General features: G+C 37.8%; 1 protein-coding gene across 1 annotated transcript in view; it reads right to left on the minus strand.

Annotated features, from left to right (window-relative positions):
- Positions 1–21348, minus strand: part of nav2b (neuron navigator 2b) — a 55707-nt gene that overhangs the window by 24373 nt on the left and 9986 nt on the right. Inside the window, 5 exon segments of the mRNA XM_056740458.1 lie at positions 10785–10907; positions 15264–15614; positions 17557–17668; positions 20415–20524; positions 20756–21347. Coding sequence (XP_056596436.1) covers positions 10785–10907; positions 15264–15614; positions 17557–17668; positions 20415–20524; positions 20756–21347 — 1288 coding nt within the window.

Below are 21348 nucleotides of genomic sequence, written 5' to 3' on the forward strand. Positions count from 1 at the left end.
CTAACTACAGCCAGACTGCACACACAGCACCGTTTGCTTTGTTTGGTCTGTCTGTTAGTTCTGCAAGAATAGCCATCATTGCAGTGACCCAGCACTGTTGCCGGGCATCGAGGGAGATCAGGAAATGTACTTTACCCAGAAAAGAAGTCTTGCTTTTAACACATAAATCGATCATTACTTGGTGTTTTAAAGGGATAGTTCACCCAAAAATTCGTTCAACATGTATTCACCCTTATGAAACATGTATGATTCTTCTTCTGTGGAACGCAAAAGAAGATAGTTTGAGGAATGTCTTCGTGGTTTTGTTTCCATACAATGCAAGTCAATGGGGACAAATGTTTTTTGGTTGCAAACGTTCTTCAAAATATCTTTTGTGTTTAGCACAAGAAAGAAAGTAAAGGAGGCTTGAATTGTCATTTTTAAGTAATATGTTTCTTTAAGAAGGTCAAGCATGCTTAAATGTTGTGGTGCTGGATGCTCTGTTTTAACCTTTTCCAAACTATTGCTACATTGTATAAACCAAATTATAAAAAAAAAAAATATTAACAAATATTTGTTGTTTTATTTGGGACGCATGCAAAACTGAGAATAATCAAAACTGTTATCATAAAGTGTCAAGTACACAATAACATTAACACCATAAAGCAAAAAAACATTATAACACATGGCCCCATACATAACAACAGGATTTCTTTTTATACTGTGTAAAAAGCCCTACTTACTTCTCTACAAAAAAACTTTTTTTAAACAAAATCTTTAAACTATTTGCCATAAAAGAGAATCTCAACATATCCAAAGTACAACCTTATACCTATTACGCTTCTCAGGTAATACTGTAAAACAAAACTGTTTTGTTTTCTTTTTCTTTTTCCCCGTTCCGCAGTATGATTGTTTTATATGCCTGAAGGCTTTTCCTTCCCTCTTAACTTTTTAAAACAAGATTTCTTAAACCGATCTGAGATCAAGAATTGGCAAAATAAGAGGCTGTCATCACCCCACATACTCACTCTCCCTCTGTGTCTTTCACACACAAAAACAGTCCCACGTGGCAAAGCAACTTTCCACCCCATAAATCCTCAAACAAAGAAAATTCCTCCCCTCTACCTCTGAGTGTCGGTGCCGGGCTCCCGAATTCCCCTGCAGGAGCCTGATCCTGGAGCAGCCGGTGTGAGGCAGCTAAAGTTTAAATGGGTGGCGGGGAGCTTCATGTGTATCTCCACCACATTACTTCCCCCTCTCAGCTTTACAGTGCTCTGACTGAGAGAGAGAGACCTTTACACACACACGTACACTCAAACAGCCCACAGCCAACCACAGGCGGAGGGGAGCGGCTTCACCAGCAGAAGGAATGGTAATCTGATCACAAAGCAGTTTTAAGCACAGCAGGACTTCAAAAGGAGATGGGCATTGGCTCTATAAGCTGGTCTCAGAACAGAGCTGGTGAAGAAAGAAACGTTACGATGTAAATTAAGTTGAGTTATTCATGTGTAATGTGCCAGAGCTTAAAGGCAAATCAGAGTGGTCGCCAAACCTGTTTCTGATACGAAGTGTTTATTATAAACAGGATTGTGTGATCTTGGAGTAAACAATACAGAGAAAAGGCCTGGAATCAGTTCAGAGAGAGATATTTCAGTGCCCAGTGGTTGCTATAGTGCACATCAAATACATAATATACGATTTATTATGATTAAAAATCATTTATAAAAACAATTATGATAAAATACAGTGAAAAAGATTGAAATCACTCTGGTTATTTCAGTGCACGGTGGTTATTCTGAGTACCCATCAAATATATAAATAAATAAAATGTAATAACAACAGGAATGTGACCATTTCTTATGATTTAAATATTTTTCTGATTACAATCAATAATTGGATATAAACCTTTACATAACTACGATTAATAGCCACATATAGAATGTTTTTATGATTATAAGTATTAGTATCTTTTATGTTGCTGCTGTCCTTCTGAAACCTCTTTTTGTGATTTATATTTTAGGTCATAAATCATTATTATTGTTAATCACCCTTTATGTTTTATTACTGGGAGTGGCAAATATGTTACCAATAAAAAGTGCTTGTCGACTTTGACAACAGTATTTCATTATTTAAAAAGTACTGTAATTTTTAGTTTCCTGAAAAACAGCAATTTGGACATCTGAGGTTTTGTAAGGACAACAACGATATGATGATAAATAATAATCATTTATAAAGCATTATATGATTAGGTTTAATAAGTGCATAAAGCTTTGCACAATTAGGATTTATACACCCATATAAAAACATACGATTAAGCAACGTACGATTACCTACCGTACCATAGTAACGATTTACGATAGCGAATAATTAATGACTAATGACAGATAATTGTGTATAAAAACTTTATGATTACAATTAAGAATCAAATATTAAAAAATGTTATTACCATTAAAAGTATCAATTTATATAATGGCTATTTATAATCATATTAGTGTTATACAATTACAAAAAATAACTAAAATCTATAGGGTGAGGATTGATAACCGTAAATAAAAAAGTATTACAATTTATATGCTTTAGAAAGGCTGCTGAAACAATTACGGGGTTTCAATGGCCAATAATATGCTGATACACTTTCCCAATTAATGACCGAAATATCATTGCTTAAATGTATTGATCCCCTCCTTGCAGGTTCTGTTTGACAGTCAATGTCGTCAAATAAGTTAGAACTCTAGACATCTGCCTTACGTCGTAAATGCCAGGTGACCCCACAGGTTTGAGGCAAGGCAGGTTGCTACATGAGAGGTTTGTGTGTGTGTGTGTGTGTGTGTGTGTAAATTTTTGGGTAGTATTCATCTTAAGTGCACCAACATTTGTGATCAGTTAGTGTGCTAAGTATGTGTTTCACAGCTTGGAAGCATAGTGCACTATGATATGAGCATATAGCGTGTGAAATTCTGTCTAGAGTTAAGTGTGCTTGTGTCTAAGGTCAATAAGTGACTAAACCACCGTCTTCACCAAACCTGCCCAATTAGCTCATTCCACAGTGCTTTGTGTTCTCATGGCCCGTTGTTTAAAGAGGTTTTATCAGGGTCACATCCCATAGTTAAAGGTCAATCTTTACTAATCCTTGGCGGAGGAATAGACTAACCAACAGCGGCACGAGATGCAATTCTCTCAAAGTATTTCAAAACGGTAAACAACAATTTGGAACGCTGGCACAAAACTTTGTGGCCAAAACTTGGAGAGGTTCAATATGAAACGTTCGTGCATGCAAATACATAAAAATAGAGGTAGTGTTCAATACATGCAGAAGACATGGCAAATGCAAACAAACCCAAAAGCAAGAAGCCTGAAAGTGTGATGAGATGTTTCTGTCCTCATAAAGAAGTTATGAGTGTGTTACAAAGACAGACAGAGAGAGAAGACAGAGATTCCAGCTCTCGTGCCCAAACCTTCTGCCGCCAGACGTGTGTAATGACAGAGCTACAAGTGAGCATGAGGAATTCGGAGGAGCTCCTTTCTCCATCCCTCTTTTGAATTCTGTCCCCCTCTCGTCTACTTCAACATGACTTAAATATAAAAGTATAACTTTCTTTAGGCACTTTTACGGGTCTCGCTCATCGTTGTTGGCACTCTGGTACTTTATTTTGGGTACAAAGTGATTTGCTTAGTTTTGAGTTTGGAAAAATGGTTTAACACTCTTGTAATAAGACCTCAGAATGCATTATGAAAAACATTATAATTAAATCCTACAAGTTAATGCAGAAACATTCTATCAGTGCAAGTTAACAGGAAATCAAAGTTTAAAACTAAATTTCGTTATTACTTGCTAATGTCGTAATCCTAATTAAATTTAGTTAAAGGGGAAGTTTACCCCCAAAAATCTAATTCTGACATTATTTATTCACTATGTCATTCAAAACCTGTATATGACTCTTTTGGAGCACGTAAAAAAAACGAGAAATGTGAAGTGGTTTTGTGTCCACACAATGGAAATCAATGGGGACAAATGTTGTTTGGTTACCGACATTCTTCAAAATATCTTCTTTTGTGTTCTGCAGTAAAAAGAAAGTCGTACATGTTAGGAATGACATGGGGGTGAGTAATTAATGAAAGATTTTTACTTTTTGCGTGACCTCTCCCTTAAAGTTAGTGGTGTAGCTATTTTTAGTGTGCGTTTCCCCTAACACTGCATACACAAACCATTTCTCTTCTGTTTTCCCTCTCTCTCTCTCTCTCTCTCTTACACACACACACACACACACACACACACACACACACACACACTGTGGTGTGGGGGTGGGGTCACATAGTCAGTTGTGTTGATGGATATCCCCTTCCCTTGGTCTTTTATTCAGTTTCTCTGTCCTTCCATCTCTTACTTCCTGTTCACCGGCTGCATTTGCATGTGAATGGACGGCTGGGTGTGATGGCCGTGCTGAATGATTAAGATCATTGTTTCAACCATCCAATTAACACAGAGGGTGTGATTCTCCTACACAAGCACAATCGCCGGGTCCAAACAAAAACTTTTACACATAGGTTTGAAAACCCGGGAGTTCAGAATCTAGGGAGACTCCTTGGAGCTCAACATCTTGAATGAACTCTTATTTTCCTTATTTGGAGTACATACGTCTAACGCTCTATAGACAACCAAACAAGAATACAAGTCAAACAATGCATTTTAAATCCCATAATGACACCATCTAGAAATTTAAATTTTTAATATGGAGCGTCACAACTTTTATAGAAACTTGAACATAAAAGAAAAATAAATTCATAGAAATTTAATATTTATAAGTTTTGGATAAAGGCATCTGATTAATGCTTAAATGTAAACAAAGTGTACCTTTCACTTAAACGTAAAATTTTGAACTGATTAACAGAGAAAGTGTATAAAATTACACTTCAAAGAGTACTTTTGAAACCCGCAGATTTTCCTAACCCAACTATAAGTATAGACTTGTAGTAAAGGGAAAAGACTATTTCCTCTCGCAGATGAAAGATAAACGCTCTCTCTCTCCCTCTCTCGTCCCGTCCATTCAAGTGTTTATAGTGGGAACCCTGCTCTGATCGCTAAGGCCCCCTCAGAGCCACATGGAGCTTTCTCTCTCTGTCTTTGTATCACTTACTCCATCAATACCAGACTCGTCAAGTACAAACAAATGGATGCGCTTTTGTATCCCTAATTCGAAACAAAAACAACGAATCTACCGCAATATCCTGCTATTCTACTTTCTTATTTTCAAAACATCCCTTTTGTATTTTCCCAAAAGATCAAGTTCCCTTAAAGTTCAGTCTCGACATGACAATCAAAAATAATTGCACGGTTGGCGACTAATGCAGCTTAGGGGTAAAGAATGTACCTTACGCAGTCACTGAGCCCGTCCTGAAGGCTTAAGTGTGAAAGAACCAGACTTACACTCTCACCATTATTGGCACTGGAGTTATGACTTCAGCGTAACCGATGACAATAGACCGCGGCTGCTTCTCTCTTTGTGCTGTCTTTTTTGACTGTCTGGGTTTCAGTCGAACGATAATAGCTTTCCAAGTAACAATGGGTAATTTAAAAAAAGCAGTGTGTTAGGACACTGAAATTTTTAAGTTTTTTGTGAAAAGTATGTAATGTAAAACCCAATCTGTGGTGATCAATTAAACAAGAACATGTATAAATATGAAGTATATAAAAATATTGTTTACACACACTCCACACAAAGAGACAAACTATTATCTCCAATTTCACACTTAGTTTGTCCAGAGTGTTCACTTCTGCATGATCTCTCTCTCGCTCTCTCTCTCTCACTCTCTAGATTTTTTAGGAGCTCTCTCATGTACTTAATGACTGTACCTGCTATGCTATCATGAATACTAATGCTTGTTTGGCAGGACGCCAGGTTCTTTCTCTCTATTCGGCTCATTGTTTTGCTCTGGTCAAGGTCTTGTTGGATAACACAATTGTGTAGGCGAAGGGTCTTGCAACCCTACAGGCTTCGGTCTATATCAACTTTACTTTTATTAGCACTGACAGACAAATAAAATAAAACGTTTCTTAGAGAAAAATTAGCATAATTCACATTTTAAGTCAAAACATGAGTATATATTCCATCTAAAATGTCTTTGGAGAACTCTTTTAAATCTATAAATCATGAATAACAAACTAATTTAAAAGAGAACGTATTTTTCTTTTTTTTGGGAGAAAAACGCATGTACTCATAACCTAATGTGCCCAAAGCAAAGCACCCTTTCCACGCAACTATTACGAAAATATAATTTAAGAAATAACATAGTTTGGTGTATGGCTGCCTATATTTACATATTGCCACATTCAATATTCAAAACTATGCAGGTTGACATATGCCAGACCAGTGATTTACATAATGTATATAAAGTGGTAGTTCACTCAAAAATGAAACTTCCTTTACTCACCCTCTTGTCATTCTCAACCAGTCTGACTTTCTTTATTCTGCATAAAAGATATTTTGAAGAACGCTGGTAAGCAAACATCATTGGCCCCCTTCCACTTCTATTGTATGGACACAAACCCCTTACACAATTTCTCAAAATATCTTCTTTTGTGTTAAGAAAAGAAAGTGCTAAAGGTTTTGAAATGACATGAGGGTGAATAAATGACACAGAGTTTATTTTTGAGTGAACTGTCCCTTTAAGGCTAGTTCACACTGCCCATGTTGGTGTTTGTTAAGGGGGAATGACAATTGCAGTCAAGTTTGCCAACATTCTACAACCTAAATTAAATTTGTTTTAAATGTTGAAACCAGCATTTAAAGGAACAGTAGCAAAAACATACCATTTAATTACACGGATCACAAGAAAGTAGACATGTAAAACTAAATCGCAACTTTTCTTGATTCAAGAAACCTTTACTTAAATGACAACCTTCGTTTTCCTCCAATCAAAGCTCGTGCTATGCAACCAGAAGTCACCCAACCACCTCAACACTGCACAGAAGCCCAATCAGTTTCTCTTCTTCATTCCCAAGTCAAAGCTATTCACAGGCATTGAAGTTTAGAACAGAAATGCAATGACCCAGAGATGTGAGCGTGAGCACTATGGCACATTTCCTCTGTGTGTGGGTGTGGATTTGACCAAATCTCTCCTTTCAGCCTGGACATCCCCAAGCCCCTTTGCCGGGCGAGACGCCCTGATCGTATTTCAGCTCTGTGTTTGAACCGCCTCGACCAAATTACACAGTCCAACACAATGTAGTAATCATCACGCAACTTAAAATGAACATGAGTGAGCTGGCAGGAAACTACAAGGGATTAGGACACCACATGTTTCAGATGACTGTCATTTTTGAGGGCGTGTTTGAGTACGTGAAAGTATATAAAAGGACGGAGGCCTTGTTTTCTTTTAAACACACACAGGTCACGATATAGACTGTGTCAGCGCAACAATATTAACAAACGTTATGTGGCCCAAACCTAACTTCCTATAGACCTGCGCAAAGAACCTATAACAGTTAAGTAGTTTTAATCAAAAAAAAATTATTTTATTTTTGGCCTTTTTGTCTTTATCAATTTTAAGACCGTGTAGAGTTACGAGTTATTGTGAGGAAAGCAGGATCAGGAAAGGATGCCGAGCCAGTGATGGCAAAGTTGCGCCACACGTCTGGAGCGCTGGCCACACAGCCACAGGCCAAAAGTTTATATTTAATTGAATACTATAAATCTACACTAAAATATTAATATTTAATAAATTATAAATAAATTAAATTAATATGAATATAAATAAAATAAAATAAAATAAAATAAGAAAAAAAATTGTGATGTTATAACCAAACACAGACCAGAAGTTAACTTCGTGTTGCCAGATTTTAAAAACAGAAAAAGCCCCAAATTAACAGAAATAATTGAAGTTATGTTTTGAAATACATATAAATATTTTGCTTACAATAACTCGCAATTCACTAGTATTTATTAGGTAAAAAACACAAACGCTACATGTAACTACTCCTGGCAACCCGACAGATATGGTGTTAAAAAACAAGATCAAATGTATTTGGATGGTTTCAGTGACCAGACTTCAGTGTAACGTGTCTAGTTTACTTCTGGTATTATCTGTAAGTGTAAATGAGTAGATGACGAATAAGTCTATGTGTATGTGTCCTATCGAGTGACATAGCAAAATGAAAAGAACAAACTGTTAATATTACATTGTTCTATATTAAGAACATTTATGTTTATAATATAAAAAAACCTTAAGAGATCTTCTTCTATCTTAATTTTCGATATTTTTGCCGTCACACCATAGGTAAAATTTGCATATTAATCCGTCAACTGCCCACATACATCCTTTAAATATGAATATTGCCTCATAATTTACTAACCCACATGACATTTGACTGAGTTAATCATCTTTGATCATGTCAGAGCGATCACTGAGAACAAACCAGTTTTTGATCTCGCACCTGAAACTCAACATACAAGCTCAACACAATCGGACACGTTCTCACGAAATTGTGAAACAACAATGTGAACATAGTGCAACTGCCCACTTTTCAAGTCTAAATGAAAACCCGTATGATCACAATGAGGATTTCTCATAGCAGACTATTCCAGATTTTGTAAATGCAGATGTCTGACAGATAATTTTGATTGACCTACGGCAGTCACAACAAACTTGTCTAAGCGTTAACCATACCTGCACACCTGAGTAATGACTGAATTTATCGTCCAACATAAATAAATCTAAACAAGAGCATTCTCATCCTCCAACTCCAAAACCAACATGGCTCCCATCGTAACCTTCACAATGATATATCAACAGAGCTAGATCTTTCCCCACCGATCTGGGACTTATATTTTGGCAGATTTAACGACAAAGCAAGGCGAAATAACAAAAGATCTAATGCACCAGGTGTTGGAGAAAAACTCAACAAATTATACATGACATCAAGCATTTCTAGTAAATAGGAAAAAAAGAAATTCCTGTTGAATTCTCAACCCCCCAGCAACCTTTCATGAGGTCTTAGATCATCCCTCTTTCACCTGTATCAATCTGGGCGTCAAGTTGATATCTTGACAGGTACTGGGCACAGAATGCCATGAGAACACCTGGTTGAGCTTTCAGAAATTGACCATATATGGGCAACAGTGGATCTAACAATGCTTGTCTGTAGGTCATTATTCTGGCTTTTCTCATTTTCTGCCAAGGTCTGAAAGATTTTAACTACTGCCATTCCATCAGACAGATGTGTGTTGACTTCATGGCAGGCTTAGTCTTGCGGTGATAGACTTAACACCATCAACATCAAGTCTGGTCCGCCCTACAGCCGATTCTGAGAATCGTTCAATGTTCAATATGGACAGAAGAGGGACAACATTTTGAACAACATGTATCTGGATGTCTTCATGTATTCATCCTTGTGTTATTCAAAACCTGCTTACGACTCTTTCTTCCGTGGAACACAAAAAAATGCCACAGTGGTTTTGTATCCATAAAATGGAAGTCAACGGGGGTCAATGCTTTTTGGTTCCCAGCGTTTTCTTTCTCAAAATATCTTCGTTTGTGTTCTGCAGAAGAAAGAAAGTCATACAGGTTTGGAATGACATGAAGGTGAGTAAACGATGAAGGAATTTTCATCTTGGCGTGAACAATCCCTTTAAGTACCTCGATCTTTTTAGCGAATCCGATTTCTCTTTCACCATCATGTCAATCTTTCTTTTCAAAAGAAACCATTTACACATTCTTGTAACGTCTGCTTACCTCCCCACCTACTGCTATTTCATTTTTATCACTTCACTCGTTCCTTCTCAAAAAGAATCTCTTTCTTCTTAAACATCTGCTGGTTTTATAACTATACGTTTTCCACGCACAAAACGGTTAACAGAGAGAAACTCTGCATCTTCATCTGTTTCTCCACTCTTAGCGCATTCATCATTGATTCATCAGACAGAAACATTTCAAATACTAAAGATTTTGTCAGTTTCGACACGTGTAAGTAAAACACGTTTTTCCATGTTCACCCACACTGTTATTTTTGAGCAGGCGCACTACAGAAACAACACAAGATGTTCAACAGCCTTAGGGCCTGCAGGTCAGTAAACAGACACACCAAACGCAAGCACGCACACATACATTAATGCGCCATTTGGCAAACCCATTGCATTTGACTCAAAGAAAACAATGCATAAAGAAGTGTTTGCACTGGTCTATGTGTGCATGGGGATAAATGTCTATACCCATCCATTAACTGTTGCCTTTGGCACTGGGAAAGACAATCGCTCCTCTCTCCTTTGTAAGCGAACAAAGACAACAGTGTTGCTGAACTAAAACGCAGCAGATTAACTATTAAACATACAATGGGGGTTTATGTACAGGTGTATAGAACAAACAGAAGAACCAAGAAAGACTACAGCTTCGCTTTTGCACAAAATAAGTGCTGGGATTCAGTCACGGGACCTGCAAACCTCATGAGAGGTCACGCCGCCGTCCTTCTGTGAAACCTTGTATATCCATATTTCATGATTATTTTTTTTGCCATAAAACATTATTATTAGTCATCCTTCATGATTGTCCTTTTCAAACAGTTAAAAGTTTAGCAAATACAATTCAATAAATCGGCATCCAATCATTTTAATTTAGAGAAACGCTAAAAGCATTTTCCCCTAATAAGCTGGTCACAATATTGAGTCATGAGAAATTATAAACATAAATAAAATTCATAGCATCATAGCCAGTGTGGAGCCAATTTTCTGAATTTTGAGTCGTTTCGGCGAAAAGGGGCAAGCGTTAGTTTGTGTGGGTAACCAAAAGTGCAGAGTTGAAAGGTTAAGTCCTACCTATCGGTGTCATCTTGACTTTTGGGATTGAAGTGGTGTAGGGGGCCTCTTACAGAGCTCATTCCATCCGAGACCCAGTTAACCCCGCGGGTGTACATGTTCAGCCCTCCATCAGTCATGTAGCTGCAAAAACACAAGCAAGGTGTTGTCATTTTTTGCGCAGTCAATCAAATGTTTGCTGGACCACATTCGACCACATGAAGCAATAGAAATTCATTAGGTCTTACATTGTGCTTTAGCTGGAAATGGAGCATGAAGATGTCTAGTGTAACGCTATGGTTAACAATGTTACCAGATGAGATAACAACAACATTTTTTGTGATCTGCCTTTCTTTGACTGTGTCTCAATGTTCATATTCATAACATATGCACTCAATTATCGCTCCACAAACAGTGTAAAAAAGTCGTCTGTCAATGTCTCTTAAATTCGGCTCACAGGAAAAACCAGTTACACTACGTTAAGGGGTAAAGCTTAAATAGAGACGTGTTCTTGTGTGTCCTTGGCTGCACCAGAATAGCTACGTTATACAAACTCCTACAGAAACCTTATCTTAAATATAAAGTCACACACGATATATTCAACCAAACTGTTAAAGCGGTCAAACTCAAAGCAGTCGGGTCTTCTTCAGGAGTTAATTGAAAGTAATGTGTTCATCTATCAGCAATTGTAAAACAAAAATAGATTGTCATGTATTATTCAAGGATGAAAAGCAGTTTCTGTCTGCAGTTCATCTTTAAAGTCTGTCAATGAGTTGTAACGGTTTATGTTGACTACACATTGTATGTTTTGACAATAGCATGCACGATTTGCAGTATGTACACTACAAAACGTATATTCTTCAAAGCATTGAAGCCTATGTTATGGGCACAGACAAGAGTAAATATTTATGTTTGCCCTTTTAACATGTAAGAGTAAACTCAAAAACAAAACATATTTTCAAACAAGATGTTCTGTAGAAACCTCAATTGATTCAAATAAAGCTACTATTTAAAGCATTATGAGATACAGGGAACCTCCAAGGGAAAAAAATCTACTTAAACTTCCAGATTTAACCTCACAATATAATAAAAAAATTCACATGATTACAAATTTCTTTAATACTTTAAATAATTTGTATTTGTTAACATTTGTAAATGTTTTAGCTAATATGAACCAACAGTGAGCGACGCTGTAAAAAAATACCCGAAAAAAAATTGTGCCGTGTGAATTTTTGTTTACTTTACAAAATGTTTTTCCTTGTATTTTACACCAAACTTGTTAATTTGCAGTCCATTTACCAGCTTTCCAAAATACAATATATATATATTCATGTTAGTTCTCTGAGCATTAACTAACGCTAACAGCTGTTTCAGTATTTATTAATACAATTGAAAAAAAATTATGACAATGTATAAATGCTGTAAAGGTACTATCAAGTTTGTTCATCAAGTTTGTGATACAACCTTACTTTAAAGTGACTTGTCTTTCTTTTAGTTTTACATTTCAAACTATCCCAAAGCAGCTGTCACTTAAACATTCCTCTTCAAACTAACCACACATTAAATGCAAATATATTTTTACAAGGAAATAACAACGTCCACTCACCTCACTAAAGGTCACAAACCAGGACTGTTACTATCACGAAAATCTGTCAGATGGATTCACACGACATGTCTGTTGACTGTTAAGGTGTGCGTGTTTGCCATTTTAGTGTGAGTATCTATGTGTTCCTAACATCCCTAAGGACAAACTGCAATGAGAAAAGAGGAGAGAGAGAGAGAGAGAGAGAGAGAGAGAGAGAAATGGGGAAGTTGGTGGGTTGGAAGTGGACAGTTGAGCTCTGTGAGACCGTGTTTTATCCCAAGGCAATAGCTGAATGGTGTTTGCTCTGCTGAGTAGTTAAGTGGATGTTCTAAACAGGTTCTCAATAGGACAGTCATTTGCCCTTTGGGAACCAACAATGTGAGTATCAAATGCTTGAGAGACCGGCAAATGCACTGATAACAACAAAATCCTACTGGAGGCTAAAGCACTTTACTTACTCTCATGTTCCAAACCCATGTCATTTTTTAACGAAACACCAAAAGAGGACGTACTCTATTTTACAATTGCTTTAAAGTGATGTCTCTCTAATACCAAAAAAACTCGGACTATTTCACATCATGTCAGGTAAACGCATCTTTTACCGTACACACCCTGAATGCACTCAAAGTCATTTTGGATAGACACCTACCACTAGATTCATAAAAGAGCTGCTGGTTGCGCCTGTGAAATCTTAATAGACACGCATCCTACACACATCCTTATCTTAATCTATCATTTCCTGCTGTGAGCCGATGGCTGTTTCATCATCCTCGCCGCTGACTAACCTGTCGGGCGCGTGTTACATTTCAGGTAAATACAATTCAGGAGCGACTCCAAATGTCACTCTGACAATTTATGAGTTTCCATTTAGCTACAGGGAACCAATCATGAATCATCAGATATGAGTCATATCAAATATATGCGAGTCTGTCAATATGAATTGCACAATCATAAGATTTATTATACTTCTCATCCTGTTTATAAATCTGAGGCAGTTTCAAAGATGATAGTTGTGCATTATTTGGTGTTCATATAATTTGTTTGTTACTTTTTTCTCAAATTTTTGTTTTATTTAAAAGGGGGATTTAACCCGGTGTCATGCATTCTAAGTTCTTCACAATGTTAAACGTGCTGGCTTCTAATGCTTTATATGGTCAACTTGTCAAAAAACTAATTTAAAATGTAAATGCACATATAAATGGTGAATATAATGCTGGATTTGCAGATCGTTTGAAACTGATAGATGGAGCGGTCCAATGTCCGACCGTTATGATATCGATCCCTTTGTATTTTTATATTATACATCTGTATAACAGGCAGATCTGGGGCAATGGCTCTTGTTTAACAATGATTACTGAGCAACAACGGCTTGTTACCATTGGTTTCACCAGTAAATCATTGTGGTCCAAGCTGGTGATGTATTTGTCCTGACCTAGGGACCCCGCAGTAAGTCATTTAGCAGATGTGCGCATGGATATAAAGACCCGAGGTAAAAACATCAGCACTTTACCATCGTAATGAACTGTCTTTTTAATTAATGTTTGAGTTATTGTGCAAAATGTAAAAATGTAATAGGTCCAGTGTATCATTTTTTGGAGGATCTATTGACCTAAATGCAATATAACATACATAACTTTGTCTTTAGAGGTGTATAAAGACCATACATAATGAAGCGCTATGTTTTTTTTACCTTAGAACAAGCTATTTCTATCTACATCATAGCGCTCCGACTGGGAGGGGCAAGCGGTGGAGTGATCCGTTGGTTGTAATTCACAACCTTACCGCTAGATGCCACCAAAATGTTCACACTGCTGCAAAGAAAAAACCTTTGTAAAAGGTTTACAAAAAATGTAAAATCTTTGATTGAACCTTCTGATGATCTAATCAAGGGGATAAATCAAGTTTCATTGTCCTTGTAGACTAAATAGCTTTATTCAGATAAATGCAATTTGTGTGGTTCTCAAAAGATGTGCAAGTAAAAAGCTGGTAATCTATTCCAAGGCATTATGTTTAAGAAACAGAAATGCTTTAAATACCCAATGTTGACTCGATTTCAAAACCAATCCCTATATGGTCAAAGTAATTGGGCTTGAAATCTTTCCAACTATGATCAAGTGTCTTGCAAAGATTTTTTTGTGGTGAAGGAATCACTGAGATTCGGCAAAAAGTGCAAGGAATACGAGATTCCATTAAACGCTGTCTGCCCGATTCCTGTTTGTACAAGACCGGTAAAACATTCTGCACGACTCCGGGTGTATATTGTCGCATGACCTGTATTTCCAAATTTGGAGGCAAACTCATATTTCTTTTGGGGGACACGATTTTTCCATGAAGTCAACTAAATGTATCTCTGCGTGATAAGTTCTAAACCTAAATATGCTCTCTCTCTGTCTTTCTCTCTATGCCCCAAATATTCATCTATTCGTATCTTAAGAACCAGCCATGAATATTTCCCATGACCCTTGACTCCCGCTCTGCTACCACAGGCTACACGTTGCGTGCGGAAGGTTTTATGTCCTACTGACAGACAGGGAAATGAACAGCTGATAACAGACATGCACAGATAGCGAAAAGATACACAAAGGCTATAAAGTACAAATAGTACTGCATTTAAAAACAATAATGTATATAATGCATAATCTATAATCATAATTTTATTAACGAAAATTAAATCAAAACTCATAATTTCCTTATTAGTACTTCCTTCAGATGTAAGGAAGAAAGTAAGAAAAATATCATTTTTGCACCAGTGAGTTAAACAACAGTCTAACTAAATAGTGCCCCCCAGAGGCAGATGTAGGAAAACACTTCTTACCTGCATGTCACCTGGAACACTTCTCAAATATATATCATATACATGTCCTAGATCACAACAAAAACAACACACGAAATGTGCAAACACAACCCAAACTTACCCACTAGTGACACTGTCCACCCTCGCGCTTTTGCCCAGGACATCTCCATCACTCATGTACCCTGGTGTTTCCAAGGCAACACCCTCCAGCTCCTCCCCATTGTCTGAGAAATCAAGGCCACGGACGGCTCCTTTGCGTGTGCTTGTTTGATGATGGCGCATGTTGCGCCCACAATCTCCGCTATGGTGTACGAACCCGTTCCCTGATGAAGGGGCATCGCCGGCTTGTAAACGAGGGCTGGATGAGCCCAGTCGCCATGGCAATGCAGAGGCAGGGCGGGGATTAAGTGAAAGCAGGGCCCTCCCGTTAATCTCCGTGGTTACTGTGCTGTCAAAGGTCGTCTCCAGGGTGCTGTCAGGTAATGGGAAGTAAGAACACATTTAGATTAAAGTGATATAAACATGCATCTGTGACGCTGACATGTGACAACACACACCACAGACTTTATTCTTGAGTGAACTGTCCCTAGAAAATATCATTTAAATTCTTTTTTTTAATGAAACGAAAAGCAAACGTAGCATTGCGTTTCTGGCACCAGTCTACATCCTGTCTGGGATATTGAAGCAAGCTTTTATCCAGCATTAATAGGCAGTAGGTGGCCCCCGAACGATTTCACGGTTAGCTTTTGTATGCTGAAAGACGGAGAGGAACATCAAACCCATCACGGCAAGGGGAAAACCCTGGCACCCCGAAAGAGCTCCTAATGCCAATCAAACTGTCCTTCTCAAAGCCGGCTTGAGACTTTTCCTGTTAACAAACTCTCACAGATGAAAGAATCTACACACTCGGGAACAATGGGGAGCATTCTGAGCTCTGCTGTGATCTCTGTGCTCACTCATAATTAATGTCATGTCCTACGTCAGCCTTTCTGAACTGAAATCATTTACAGGCTCATCATGAAGTGAGATGAGTAAAATGCAGTAAGAGGCAACTACCACTAGAGGGACCACTTTATAATACTACTAGAAATACACTGGAAATAATCTGATAATCTAAAAGCTAGTCTGACAGATTGTGCACAGAACTATGAAACAAAACTTTTTTCAAAGATTATCGCCTTGTTTAACACAATAGTAACTGTTGTTGTCAGTTATTACAAAGTTTAAAGAGAAAAATGAGCTAATACGCTATGTGCACATTTGCTTCCAATAACACATTACATAATTTAAAAAATAACTACAAATTATCAATTCTTATACTGTTACATAGACGCCCTAACAGTATAATACTACACGTGCAACTAATAGTAATTCTTACTGTCAAATGTACACTTTCAACAGAAAAAATATTACAATTTAAAAAAGGCTTTATTATAACGAGACATGCTACTGTATATTTATCATATATTACGTTTTAACTATCGCATATTTTGTAGATAAAAATATTACAGGTCCAGCGTATGAACTTTAGCGGCATCTAGCGATGAGGTTGAAATTGCAACAAACGGCTCACTCCATCCATCCCCCTGCCTTTCGAAGCATTACGACAACTAAGACAGACACAGTGCTAAGATGTCGCCACGTTTTCGCAAAGGAGAGAACATATTTACGAAACGTGTTCTGTAGAGCAGTTTGTCTGTTTAGGGCTACTGTAGAAACAACATTGTGAATTCTATATGGGGGACCCGCGGTCTATGTAGATAGAAATAACGAATTCTAAGGTAATAAAAACATAACACTTCATTTATTATGTAAGGTCTTGAAAAAATATAATATGTAAGTTCTTCTATAAAGAACTTTTAAAGGAGTAGTTCACTTCAAAATCAGCCCCCATTGACCTTCCATAGTAATTTTATTCCGACTATGGAAAGTCAATGGGGGCTTAAGTCATACTGATAGGTCAGATCTCAATATTTGGTGGTCTAAATATCCCTATGAGGTCTCGAAGTTTTGAAAGCATTTTTGAAAGCAAATTTTAAATTCTTAAGAATTACATCCATAACGGTACAGCAGTTTAAAGACAGAAGTTCTATATGAAGTGTTTGGATCCAAAATGATGATGAAAAATAATGTTTTTTATTGTGCATTTCAATTTATATCAACCGAACTGCAGTTTATTTGTTTTCATTTTAGTCATAATAACTTAAAAGATACAGCTAACCAACACAATAAAAGACAATACAAACATGACAACATAATTTAAAAAAACTTCATTTTGAAACCAAACTCTACATACATTGGTAATAAATACATTCTCAGTTTATATTCCAAATACTGATTGCAAATTTAACATCCATACAGTAACACTAAAACTGCCCATATCATTTTGAAACTCCTGCTCACACAGATCCTACCTGTGACTAATATGATTCGTCCCCCGCAGACTGGACATGGTTTCTTCTAGGTTTTGTCGCAGATCAGCGATGTTCTTCACAGTACGTAGTCTCTTGCTCTCCGAGTCCTCACCTGAAGAAAACAGACTCTTCATCACAACCCTCGGCACAACTCCGAACAGCTGCTACCGTATCTTTGAGGCATGTCCAAACACACACATTCAAACACATAAACGTAAAACTTTTAAAAAATGCACCAAGACCCAGAGAATCACAGGATTCGGTGTGAATGAACTACCTCTCAGTTCTGTATTAGCGTTTCAGCTCCAACTTCCCCCTTTTGCTCATTACGAAACGTGATGTTAAATCTCCTAACCTTCTGTAAAAGAGCTTTTTGTTTTCGTGAAGCACTTCCAACGTACGCAACGTTACCCAAGTGCTGCTTAAAAATAAACACGCAGTGTATGCTAGAGGTGAGAGAGGATTTGGTCGGTTGGATTAAGGGCTGTTTACCGATCATGAGGGGTCCACAAGAAGCTCAGGAGGTACAGAGCAGCCTCTCACAAACACAGAGCCATACAAACAATCACACATGATGTACAACGCGTGGGAATATGAGCGCCATGGTACATTACATTCCTAAAGGCTGTATGAGGAAAGAAGAAAGCTCTTTTCAAAATGTTTGCCTAGACATGGAACATACGTTTTTTAATCGCTGAGGCCGAAACATGCCACTTATTGTTGTGAAGAACACACTTGCCAGAGCCATGCTTATAAGAAAGAAAAATCACAGATGGGATTTCTTTAATATTACCATAATTTCTCCTCAAACTTTAATGAAGAGCAAATGTAAACTTGCTAAAAGCGACAGTTCACCTGAAAATGAATATTCTTTCATAATTTACTCGCATATCTTTGTTCTATTGAATACAAAAGAAGATATTTTGAAGAATGTAGGAAAGCAAACCGTTCTGGGGCACTAATGACTGCCATTGTCATTCTTCCTACTATGGTAGCCAATAGTGGCCGAGAACTGTTTGGTTACAAGCATTCTTCCAAATATCTTTCTCGTGTTCCTCATAAAAATTACATTTATACAGATTTGGAACAACTCAAGTTTTTTGTGTGAACTGTCTCTTTAAGTCTCCTGTGTGTCAAACGTTGCTAACTCAATATAACTATTGATAACATATTTCTTAAATTTACCCGATTTCAAATGATTTTACATAAACAATACTCATTAATTTACAGCTCCACTCACTAGAGTAATTTTAGTAGAAACAAACTATATTAATAAAAAATACCAAATGGTCAAAATACAGTTAAAAGTGCAGTTCAGAAAAAGGTAAAAAGTTGAAAAAGTGGTTACTTAACACTAGTGTACATTGCCAAAAAAGTTACACACACACTTCCACATGCACTTACTTTTATGCTTCTCAAAAATATCCAACATAGTTAGAAGGATCTCCTCATTAACCCGTGCAATGCCATCCCACACACACGCGTGTTGAGTCAAATGCACCTGGTACATGCATCTGAACGTGTTCCCCTCCTCTACATTCAAACCCCTTTCAGCGACTCCTTCGGATGATGGTAAAGGTCCTCTAGAGATGTCTCGCCCCTCAAACTCACTCCTGAGATCAGAACATTCAACTAAGGTGTCCTCAGGAGAACAAAGTCTTGTATTTTTGGTTCGGACAGAGGGGGCTAATGGACTTCCTGTTGGGTCCATTTAGAGAGTAAGGTCTCGTCAAGTCACTTGTACCTAGAAGAACTGTCTCTCCCTAAACGTTTTCTTTCTTTCTTTCTTTCTTTCTTTTCTCTATGACTCTGACTCCTGTACACCTTTTTAAGATGATTAAATCCTCTTGTTTTCTCAGAGAACGTGCTGATTGATTCATGAAAGAAGCTCTTGTAAAGGGCGTCCTGCTTTTTCCTTTCCTTCATGGAAAAGAGAGAGGGGAAGTTGGAATACAGCTCTCATGTCTACACCAGTCCAGCGAACAACCCCGTGGTGAGTTTTTCTCTCTGCGCTGAGCTCTGCCACACAGAGAATAGATCTGTCCTCACACACACACACACGCACACACCCACACACACACACACAAATACGCTTGTAGGCCTTGGCAGCTACTTGACATCTATACCCTTTTACATGCAGATGAGAGGGCTTTTGTTTTCTTTTTAACCCGCAGACTGGCTCGACACTGGCCTTGGAAAATACAGCTCATAAATTCATAAATTATAAGTACCATTTTATACAACAGTGTTTACAAATATGCCATTGTATACTTTACCACCACCAGTCCTGAGATTATAACACAATCTCGATTCACGTACACGGCACAATAAAAAAGCAACTGACCAATGTGCAGGGACACATTACAAACACAACAAAATGTCAATTCATATGTCCGCATGAAATAAAAATGAATGGCAAACTTTTAACCAATTACGGCTACTGTTTGTGGAGCAAAACCTTTGTCAGTTTGACCACTGAAATATAGTTGTGGGTGGGGCTAATAAGCATGACGCAAACTTGATTGTGACGGTTTGCTGTCAAAATGTTCTAAAATCGAAGAGACAAGATTTAGATCTTTATGCTTTATCACATGGAGCCTTGTAAGTACATTGAGTAACTTTTTTAGCGAATTAAAGAGATAGTTCATGCCAAAATAAAAGTATTCACCATCAGGTCATTCGAATCCTGTAGGTCTTTCTTTCATTTGCACAACCAAGTGTTGTTTTGTGAACAACAATGTTCAAAATATCTGACATTTGGTGAGTAAATGATGAAAGCGTTTTCATTTTTGGGCAAACTACCCCGTACACACAACCTAAAAGCTGGACTGAGACTCATTATGTTCACTGATGCATACCTGTCAGGTTCTCTAGAGAAGAATGAATGGATTTGCTGCATAGCCCTGTTTTCTCTCTCCGTTCCTCTGCTCCGGCCGTCAGCCCGGTCTTATCAATCTCTGTTTGAGACCTATATTCACCAAATAAATTCAGTGCCAAAATTACTGCATTACAGTAAAATGAACATGTTCCTTTAGCTAAACAGGTGGAACATTACACTAGCAATGAAAGGCACAAGGGTTCAGTTCCCCCGAGAATGATAAAATATAAACTTACATGCACTTTAAGTTCCTTTGCATAAAACTCCAAATAAAAGTCCCACAAACTGAGAAACTAATACAAAGACACACAACAACCTCACCTGTACATGAATGGAGCGACAGTAGCTGTGTTGGGATGGTTGTATTGTTGTTGAGGAAGTTGCACGCTGACTGTGTTGCTGGCTATTGAGTTAGTCTGAGAACCAATTGCAAAGTCTTGGCTAATATTGCCCTCTGACACTAAGCTTGAAGAAGACTCTGAGCTTTTAATGTCTTTGTGTCCCTTATGAACAGACAAACCTCCCAACTTTCCATTCCGTGACCGTTCTACATCCACACCACAAGGGGGCGATACTAACACCTTATTTGCAGCTGAACCTCTGCCTCCCTGGCTTGGTTTGGGTATGCCACTCACAGCTGCTTTAGAAATATCTTTCTTGGCAATACTGCTATTTTTATTTGCTTTGGGAATAGACTTCTTAGAGTCTGGTGCGACAGGTGTAGGGTGCTCACTTTCTGCAACAGGAGGTTGTTTGCCAAGCTTGGTCTTCTCTTTAAGTTTTGACTTGTCTTTCCCTTTTTCGGACGCTATTCTGGGTGCCAAAGCCCTGCCGAGTGTAAGTTGCGCAATGCCTTTCAGAGCTAGCTTGGGACTGGAGCTCCTGGAACTGCTGGGAGTGACAGGCCGCTGGTT

Source organism: Triplophysa dalaica, chromosome 24 (assembly GCF_015846415.1).
Source record: "Triplophysa dalaica isolate WHDGS20190420 chromosome 24, ASM1584641v1, whole genome shotgun sequence".
Classification (NCBI taxonomy): domain Eukaryota; kingdom Metazoa; phylum Chordata; class Actinopteri; order Cypriniformes; family Nemacheilidae; genus Triplophysa; species Triplophysa dalaica.